This window comes from Physella acuta, unplaced genomic scaffold, assembly GCF_028476545.2.
Source record: "Physella acuta isolate Inbredline_101_S28 unplaced genomic scaffold, ASM2847654v3 ptg000139l, whole genome shotgun sequence".
Taxonomy (NCBI): domain Eukaryota; kingdom Metazoa; phylum Mollusca; class Gastropoda; family Physidae; genus Physella; species Physella acuta.
Window position 1 is genome coordinate 324,496 of NW_026731658.1, and position 10,991 is coordinate 335,486.

General features: G+C 40.1%; 1 protein-coding gene across 1 annotated transcript; it reads left to right on the top strand.

The window, feature by feature from the left end:
• Positions 1–1,556: 1,556 nt before the first annotated feature.
• Positions 1,557–10,139, top strand: LOC131935260 (mitogen-activated protein kinase kinase kinase 2). The gene is made up of 7 exons (XM_059291631.1): positions 1,557–1,673; positions 3,583–3,675; positions 5,142–5,308; positions 6,748–6,861; positions 7,302–7,437; positions 8,405–8,579; positions 9,527–10,139. The coding sequence occupies exons 2-7, from the start codon at positions 3,606–3,608 to the stop codon at positions 9,756–9,758; spliced, it is 894 nt and encodes a 297-aa protein (XP_059147614.1). The 5' UTR covers positions 1,557–1,673; positions 3,583–3,605; the 3' UTR covers positions 9,759–10,139.
• The last annotated feature ends 852 nt before the right edge of the window (positions 10,140–10,991 follow it).

Below are 10,991 nucleotides of genomic sequence, written 5' to 3' on the forward strand. Positions count from 1 at the left end.
GTTGTAGAACTTTCAGAACATGTTGACCTAAAGAGATAAATCCAGGTACACTGAAATCTTGACCCAAATTTTCTAGACTACGAATACTCAGAATTTGTTGTCTACTAATTAAACCAACCGCAACTGCCTTTAAATTATTTCTGATTAAAGCATTCCAAAATCCCAGTAAATGTTTAAGTTTACAGTTTAAAATAAAGATTATATCGTTGTCGATGCTTTGTGTTCAGAGTTTCTTCCAGGCATCTCTTCGGGGTGGCCGAGCGCCCCCCCCCCCGAAGAAAGTCTACCGCTCTCCCCCCCCCCCCCCCCCTCCCCCGAACGAGATGGAATTTATATAGTAAACATGTATTTTTACTGGTGTCCCGTTCCCCCCCCCCCCCGAAAATATCAATTGCCCCTCCTTCCCCCCCCCCCCCCCCCCGGAGAAAAAAGTCTGGAGGAAACACTGTTATATTTATACAAAAGTAAAGATTCCACTTCACACCTTTGGGCAGATGAAGTAGAGTTTATATTTATTTTTTCTTGATCTCGGCAAAAGAAGGGATGGTGTAGAAACACTTTGCCCAACCGCCATTATTTTCCCCAGAGGCGTAGCGACCCTTTCCGGCGCCCGGGGACAAACTTTCGATTTGCACCCCCCCTCTCTCAAGATTTTGATTTGCACCCACCCCCTCCCCCTCAAGATTTCGATTTGCACACCCCACCCCCTCAAACTTTCGATTTGCACCCCCTCAAGCTTTCATTTTTATTTTTCCAACCCATTTTTTGGCGCCCCCTTAGGTCGGTGGGGGACATATGTCCCCCCCCGCCCCCCCCCCCCTCGCTACGCTACAGAGGTACCCATCAGAGCTGGGTGGACGCAGGGGCTGGGGACGTCCTATATTCACACCTTTGACCCGAGATCAGAGTTTCTTCCAGGCATCTCTTCGGGGGGGACGGTGCCCCCCCCCCCCCCCCGAAAAAAATTAACCCCCCCCCACCCCGAACGAAATGAAATTTATATAATTTATATAGAAAATATATACTATTAACAATGTCCGCCCCGCCGAAGAAAGTCTACCGCCCCCCAAAGAATTTCAAGTGCCCCCCCACCCCCCCGGAGAAAAAAGTCTGGAAGAAACACTGCCCGAGATCCGAACTCCAGACTTGCTTTGGAGCCTAACGAAATCGAACCATGTCCATGGCCATATCACTACATTGCAGAATGCAGTGCAGAGGTCGATAGTTCCATTTAAAACTTGCACAGTAATTTATTTTCATTATGTGACCTTTGTCACAAACTCTGACCTGTAACCGGAAGTTACAATCCAACCTCGTCCAAGATTTGGACCGTCTACATTTGTCCGATTCAGCAAACGCGAATTTAACTGAACAAAAATTACAGTGGGGGAGGGGGGGTTATGGCCGTACTTATGAAGTAAAATATACACAAGCGATCTGCATTATCTTGATTTCAGATAGCTATTTTTTTTTTTAAATTTATATAAATGGTTAGAGTAGAGAAAATAAAAGAAGCAACAAAAGCCAACAAAAGGATTTCCCCTGTCTATTATTATCTTCAAATGGGGTTTCCCGATGTTATTTTAGCGAAGACCAATGAAGAGCTATTTTGCCCTCCTTAAATGCATTTTAATAATGAACTTAAAAAATAAATAAGTCTTTTTAGGCGAAAAGTGAGTAAATACAATGTTTTAATAGTTTACTTAAGATAAACAAAAATTATAGTTACAAACGAAAGATTGAAAAAAAAGGCCCAATATTAGCACTTCAGTTTAGTTAACAGCTACTTCTGCTACAGTCTAGGTTTTTTAAATATTTTAGGAACCTGTACAAATTAAAATTAACGCCTCGATGTGTCCTCTAGATAGATTCTACTGGATTAGGCCTATGTTTTATGTGTGGGGTAATTTCTAAATTGTCTTCATCCATTAAATCCTACCAATCTTAATATTTTTTATTTATTAAGAAAAATATTATGAGGTAACTTGTTTTAACAAGCATTAGCTAGACTGTATGAAAAGGAAATTAACCTTGTAAATAATTGCCTTCATAGTTTGTTAAAGTATATACATATATTTAAAATTTAGACCAATATTTTTCGAATTCGTTCAACTTTCTTAAATTATTTAAATACTGAAGCCAGCATGGCAAATCTAACATCTCTGATACTAAAACCAGACGCATATCTGGCAAGCGTTTTTGAATAAAAAGCCATTTTAAAATTATTTTTAAAATTATAGATATTTAAATAATGTTATAGTTATGGTGTTTTTAGATGTAGAAAAAACTATTAAAATTAATGTATTGTCTAGTTATCGATATGTGCCAGTGGTGTATAGAGATGGAGTGGGGGGGGGGGGAAGAGGGGGTAGAATTCACATTACCTACTTAGATACTATATAGATCTTATTATTTTTTTAGTGTTGACAAAAGTTACCACTTGAATCAACTTAGGCTATAGCCTCAGGCTCATAACCTTTTCAGACTGTCATCATAAAGTAGAATGTAATCATTAAGTAGATAGCAAAGTTATCAGTTATCTTTTTTTATCATAACTGTATTTTATATCCTGTGTAGCATTCGTGACGTAAACAATAATAAACAGTTGTTAACCCGAAAGTCACGAGTTCAAATCCGTGTTTGTCGGTAACGTCCGTGAGTCCACACTGCTCTGGGGTCATCCATAAATGACATCCCGCTTTTTTTGACGATTTTTACCACCACCCTCTCCTCCGTCACACATCATCTCAAAAAGCCAGACCCCCTCCTCCACTAAAATTACGTCACACCTGAGCCTTTCAACCCCCCCCCCCTTCCCTCAAAATCGCAGTTGAATTTTTCTTAAAGTACGATATTTTCTCAAACTCTTTTCTAAACGCTTTCAACATAGAGTATTTTAATCAATTCCTATTACAATTTATTAAAACAGTTTTCTAGACAGCGAAATAATGGCTAAAATTGGTTTTCTAACATTGCTTTTTTATAATGCAAAAGTGTGACGTCACACCATCTGAACGTCGTTTATGGACGACCCCTCTATAGGGTACCTGACTCACGCTGGGAGTGGGTGGGGTGGCTGGGCATAGTACTGACATCACAATTCCTTCATCTCGGGGGCGAGAAACATAAAATCTTCTCCATCTGCCCAATGTAAACTTTGCTATAATTATGCCCTTTAAAAGTAGTCAAGTGTCCTTTCAAACCGTATGGTCCATGAAGCAGGTGAAGTAGATTTCACTTGTTTCAGTGGCCTTGACATATAAAAGGGATAGTGTGTGCCCACCCGCCATTATTTTCCCTAACATGAGTCAGGTACTCATTAGAGCTGGGTGAACTCAGGAATGTTTTTCGAACAAGAACCCGGGATTTGACAACCAGATCCTAGATTTAATCCAGATTTTAGTCCTACGCCAGATCCTAGCTCTAATCCAGACCTTTGGCTAATCCAGACTTAAGCCCTAATCCAGATGTTAGCCCTAGCATACAGGCCTTATATATACTTAGTTCAATTTAGAGTATCGTCCAAAATAAGATTTATTTTCAACTGCCGGGCTCAATAAATATTTTATGTAAATTTGACAGCTTGACAAGGAAAGAGAAGCGTCATGAGTGTAGAGGATACAGCTGATCTGGCAAACAGTGGTTCTCACACAGATGAGCAGCACCCGGAAGACAGTGGGTACCAAAACATGAACACAATCCATAAACACAATCCATAAACACAATCCATAAACACAATCCATAAACACAATCCATACACGCAATCCATACACGCAATCCATACACACAATCCATACACACAATCCATACACACAATCCATACACACAATCCATACACACAATCCATACACACAATCCATACACACAATCCATACACACAATCCATAAACACAATCAATAAACACAATCTATACACACAATCCATACACACAATCCATACACACAATCCATACACACAATCCATACACACAATCCATACACACAATCCATACACACAATCCATACACACAATCCATAAACACAATCAATAAACACAATCTATACACACAATCCATACACACAATCCATACACACAATCCATACACACAATCCATACACACAATCCATACACACAATCCATACACACAATCCATAAACACAATCAATAAACACAATCTATACACACAATCCATACACACAATCCATACACACAATCCATACACACAATCCATACACACAATCCATACACACAATCCATACACACAATCCATAAACACAATCAATAAACACAATCTATACACACAATCCATACACACAATCCATAAACACAATCAATAAACACAATCTATACACACAATCCATAAACACAATCCATAAACACAATCCATACAAACAATCCATAAACACAATCCATACACACAATCCATACACACAATCCATACACACAATCCATACACACAATCCATACACACAATCCATACACACAATCCATACACACAATCCATACACACAATCCAATCAAAAATGTATCGGCATTTAAGTCATTATTATTTTTGTTATTAATGTTTAGAAACAAAATTCCCTCTAAGTAAGAAATGCTAGCGTGTAAAAGATATTTTCTGTGCGCGCTGTTTTAAAAGTCTTATGCAGCGATATATTTATTTTACAAAATCACTGCGCTGCAGCTCAAAACTACTGCGCGGCCCGCGCAACCGCGCAGCTTAGAGGGAACATTGTTTCGGAAACACACATTTTTAATTACTCCCGTAGTAAAAGTAAGTAAAAACTCATTCAAGTTTATTAACCCTTCATTTCATATTGTAGCAATTTTGCTACAAAGCGAAATAATTACAAATAAATTTACACTTATGATAAAATCCACTTTTTTATTTTCCCATTGCTGCTGGCTCACTTTTGACCTAGATTTAAGCCTGAAACAGACTATAAGTGCGCTATATACGGCACGCTCCAGATTTGAATCAGTCAGTTTACTTTAGTTCAAAAAAATTAATTCATGAAATGAAGGGTTAATTCCGAGAAAACGTAAAACACTGTGAAGCCAGTAAAATATTAAGTTGACTAAATGCATGCTTAGTGTTAAGCCAGCTTACCATATTGTAAACTATTTAGATTTCCACTCATTGTTTTTTTTCCATGTCCAGTTGTGGCCATCGCCCCCTCCTTCCCCAATAAGTGGGAGAAGGGTGAAAAAATCGGAAAAGGGGCTTTCGGGGAGGTGTACATTGTCAAAGATCTGGATAACCCTAAAGAGGAGAAGTTCATCGTGAAAGAAGTTTTGCTGGTCAATGCGCTCAAAGACCGGAATCAGGTGAGTGGCGCCATTCTGTGGTACATGGGTGGGGGGGGGGTATATCTTGAACAGGTGATTTCAACCATTTTGTGGTACCTAGGTGGGAGGGTATATCTTGAACAGGTGAGTAGTACCATTATGTGGTACCTGGGTAAGGGGAATATATCTTGAACAGGCGTTATGCAATTCTGTGTTGCCTGGGTAATGGGGTATATCTTGAACAGGTGAGTTATGCAACTATGTTTTACTAGCTCAGGGTAGGAGGGTATATCTTGAACAGGTGAGTTATGCAACTATGTTTTACTAGCTCAGGGTAGGAGGGTATATCTTGAACAGGTGAGTTATGCAACTATGTTTTACTAGCTCAGGGTAGGAGGGTATATCTTGAACAGGTGAGTTATGCAACTATGTTTTACTAGCTCAGGGTAGGAGGGTATATCTTGAACAGGTGAGTTATGCAACTATGTTTTACTAGCTCAGGGTAGGAGGGTATATCTTGAACAGGTGAGTTATGCAACTATGTTTTACTAGCTCAGGGTAGGAGGGTATATCTTGAACAGGTGAGTTATGCAACTATGTTTACTAGCTCAGGGTAGGAGGGTATATCTTGAACAGGTGAGTTATGCAACTATGTTTTACTAGCTCAGGGTAGGAGGGTATATCTTGAACAGGTGAGTTATGCAACTATGTTTTACTAGCTCAGGGTAGGAGGGTATATCTTGAACAGGTGAGTTATGCAACTATGTTTTACTAGCTCAGGGTAGGAGGGTATATCTTGAACAGGTGAGTTATGCAACTATGTTTACTAGCTCAGGGTAGGAGGGTATATCTTGAACAGGTGAGTTATGCAACTATGTTTTACTAGCTCAGGGTAGGAAGGTATATCTTGAACAGGTGAGTAGTACCACATTCCGTGTTACCTGGGTAGGGGGGTCAATCTTGAACAGGTGATTTCCACCATTTTGTGGTACCTAGGTGGGGGGGGGGGTGTATATCTTTAACAGGCATGTGGTACCTCCTGTGTTACCTGGAAAGGGGGGGGGGGTATATTGAAACAGTTGAGTTGTGCCATTCCGTATTACCTGGCTTGGGTTATATCTTGAACAGGTCAGTAGTACTATTATGTGTTACCTGGGTAGGGGAGGGGGTATATCTTGAACAGGTGAGTTATGCAATTCTTTGTTACCTGGGTAAGAGGGGGGGGGGGGTATCTTGAACAGGTGAGTGATGCAATTCTTTGTTACCTGGGTAAGAGGGGAGGGTATAACTTTAACAGGTGAGTTATGCAATTCTTTGTTACCTGGGTAAGAGGGGGGGGGGTATCTTGAACAGGTGAGTTATGCAATTATGTGTTACCTGAGTGAGGGGTATATTTTGAACACATTAAGTCAGCTTTTATTTACATTCCATCAATAGAGTGTATTTGATGTCATGTATTATTTCATTTTTCTCTACAGAACATCAGAGAGCTAGAGATCTTACAGTCTTTGAAACATAAACGAATTATTCCTTTCTACGGCTGTACTATTCTTAAAGGGATCTTAAGCATGTTTATGGAATATGAGAAAATGGTAGCTATACATTACTGTCTTTTGTTTTATGAGAAAATGATAGTTACACGTTACTTTATAATATTGTTTTAAGAGAAAATAATGGAGGAAGGGCATTGACCACTTACGACGATGTATAACGAAATGTGTAACAAATGTTAAGACGTCAAAAATTTAAAAATAATTTTTATAGTAAATATTTTGATCTATTTTAACGAGGTCAAAATTTATTTTGTTTTCTGTTAATATGTTACGAAGGACATTTTCAATATAAATAAATAAGATCAACACTTTTATCGACTCACAATAATTAATACTTCATCGGGCTAATCTGCAAAGCTATTGAAAATTACACTTTTAAAAACATAATTTAGCTATCATTTTACACACATACACACACTTTTATTTTTATTATTTTGCTAATCAATGTAAAACAAAAAAAAACTAATACTTTTTGCTAGGGGCCATTAAAGTTGTACATTGATAAAAACGGCGCCTTGCCTGAACCCAAGGTGCAACTCTTCACCAAACAAATTCTGGAGGGGGTAGACTACCTCCACTCCCACGATCCACAAGTCATCCACAGGAACATTAAATGTAAGATTCGCTTTATTAAAAATAATATTTAGTATTTGATGCCTCTATGTTGGCATAATGTCAGTACCCTAATCATTCTCTATCTTCTTCTTCGTTCTTAATTTTAGTGATGGAAGAGATCCCCGCAATACAATTAAGTATTACTTGTCAACAGGTTATGCATCATTGAGACCATTGACTCCGATTTAAGCCTGCTTTTCTTTTTGGCTTTGCTTCCATAGCCTTTGACTTTGGAGTTGTCTCTCCTAGCTGAATCCCTGCCCCCAGCCAACGAGACTCATCTGTCCAAGGGTTCGAACTCGAGACATTTCGGTTTAGCCACCATGAGCTTTACCGACTCGACCACGCCGATCCCTCCATGTATATAATTTTTTTTTGCATTAGCTTGCTATAGAATGCTATAGCCTGTTCGACCCCTCACAATAAAGATGAAAATATAACAATTAACAATTCAAAGAAAGTTCGTTTTAAAGCACGTCTCATACTCTTATTTTTCTACCAAAGCTGAACAACTTATCTGTGGTGTATATGTTAATCAAGTGGAGTGTTACAGATAATGTGCAGCAATTTAATTCCTTTATTTTTTTTTTGTATTCAAGCGTGGTGAGGTGTATTTGAAAAAGTTACCCTCTTGAAACATAGCGGTCTATATGGCAGGTGAAGTAGAGTTCATCTGTTTCTGTGAAATGGGCCATATGAATGTAAAGTGTGAACAGCCGCCGTTACTTTCCCTAGTGTGAGTCAGGTACCCATCAGAGCTGAGTGGACTCGAGGACGGCTAACGGAAAAGAGGCCAGGATCCGAACTTTAGTCATGTGGGTTAGCAATGGTGCGCTCTACCACCCAACCACGTCTTCCAATTAGTTAGCGTATGTTAGCTTGAAAAGGTTTTGAAAACTCTTCAAACATTCTATTCCTACATCCCCACTCCCATCACTCCCACCACCGCTCTACTCTACCATACCAGGTGAGAATATATTCCTGGAGGACGAGAACAACGTGAAGCTGACGGACTTTGGCTTCTCCAAGGTCCTACACGACCAGACCCAGGCCAGGTCCAACCACGGCTCCTACAAGTGGATGGCACCGGAAGTCATCACGGCCGTCGGCGACAGCCATTACGACGTTAAAGCGGATATTTGGTAAGATAAGCAGATAGATTATTTTAAAACAAAGGCGTAGCGAGGGAGGGGGGGAGGTGCGGACCGCACCGGGTGACACCATTTAGGGGGGTGACACCAAGGCAAAAAAAAACAGCAAAATATATATAGAAAAATTTGAGGGGGGGGGGGGTGCAAATCGAAAGTTAGAGGGAGGGGGGGTGCAAATCGAAAATTGAAAGTTTGTCCTCGGGATGGGTTGCAACGCCTCTGGGGGTGACACCATTTAGTGCCGCACCAGGTGACACCCGACCTCGCTACACCACTGTTTTAAAACATTGCATTTCATACTTCCGCTAGGCATTCTATAGGAAACAAAAAAGGGTAACTGACAAAGTAGTGATTAAACTTATTTCCCTTTGTACATTAACTAACACTAAACTTTAGGAGACTATGTCTTACTGTATTTTTTCGGGCGTATATAACATGTGAGAATTGATAAGATAGTGCACATCTGGAAGGGGGAATATTGTGGGGGTGGAAGGACCGTAGTGTGATCGAGGGCTAATGTCCTGCTCAGCAATATTTTGTGTGTGTTCGAGTTTGTAGATACGTCCTAATCAATCACCTTAACCCGAAGGGGGGACTGAGTGGTCTAGCGGCAGAGAGCTGGACTGCGAGCTCGAATCCGCGTTCAAGTCAGTAGACTGAGTCCACCCAACTCTGATGGGCACGTTAGGGAAAGTAAAGGCGGCTGGGCATAGTGCTGACCACACTATCTCTTCATATGCTGAGGTCACAGAAACAAGTGAACTCTACTTCACTTGCCCTATAGACCGTCAGGTTTGAAATGGGGGGGGGGAATGTCCTGCTCGCCAATAATTTGCATTTATCCGCCTTTATTAATAACAACCAATCACCCTTCTAAACAAGTTCTAACCAATCAGCCTTCTAAACAAGTTCTAACCAATCACCATCTGTCGAGACAGGAGTGTGGGCTGTACCGTGGTGGAGATGGTCACTGCCCAAACAATCTTCCCGAAACTGACCGCCTTCCAGGCTCTCATTAAGATCGGCAACAACCAGGCACCAGAGTACGACCTTCACCCCACATCTTCAGACAACCTGAGGCAGTTCCTGGTCCAAACGTTCCACCTCAAGCCAGAATTACGCCCTACGGCTAGCGAGCTGCTGCGTCATGTGTTTATTGTTGGCCAGTAGAATAACAAATGGACTGAGTAGGTTAACGCAGAGCATGAAAGCAGATCTATTACATATACACACATAAACATATATATATATATATATATATATATATATATATATATATATATATATATATATATATATATATATATATAATGTGTGTCGGTAAACATAGATGATCTTAAAAGACCCTAGGAGATAACACTATTTAGACCTAATAATAAGAAAAGACAAAATTGTTTATTATAATATGTTTTTTGTAGAATGCGGAATATAGAGAGTAACTAGACTACCCGTCATCCGTTGGATAACTCTGTGTTTCGGGGGTCATCCATCAAAAAACATCACGTCTGTCACTCAGAGGCGTAGCGACCCTTCCCGGCGCCCGGGGGACAAACTTTTCGATTTGACCCCCCCCCCCCCCCCCGCAAGATTTCAATTTGCAGCCCCCCCCCCCCCTCAAACTTTTGATGTGCACCCCCCCCCCCCTTCAAGATTTCGATTTGCACCCCCCCCCCCTCAAACTTTCGATTTACACCCCCCTCAACCTTTCAATTTATTTTTCCAACCGCCCCCCCCCCCTCGCTACGCTACTGCAGTGTAACTTATCGTCACAAAAAAACAGACCCCACATTCAAAAATATGTTTTTTATCTTTTAAAAACACCGAAAACAACGATTTCTGACTATCCCTTCATATACTGACGTCACAGGTGACCTACTCAACTCTACTTCACCTGCCCAGTGTCCCGCCAAGTCTCAGACAACATGTTTTTATCTTTTAAAAAAAAACGATTCCAGCCGAGCATGTCTCTGACCACACTATCCCTTCATATGCTTAGGACAAACAAATAGGTGAACTCTACTTCACCTGCCCTGTGCCCCGCGAGGTCCTGATAGTCAACCTTATCATTCACATGTAGGCCTTAGGAAAAATAATTAAAAACATTGTTGTAAAAAGAAAATATATTTTTTTTACTATTACTACAGTCATTGTTCTAAACTTTTATATGCAATGTGGTTAATCTACCCATGAATATATCAATAAATTAATTAACGGGTTTAAATTAGTTTGTAATTAACAGTGTGTTTAAGAAGGAACAATATTTACCACTCAAAATACCATTTCACAGCTCTACACATAATGAAGATTCTCCCCAATAACAAATCAGAAAAACAAACAAACAAAAAAATGAGTTATCAAACATCACTATTCAGTCAAAGTTAAGCCATTGTTCTAAAACTTTAA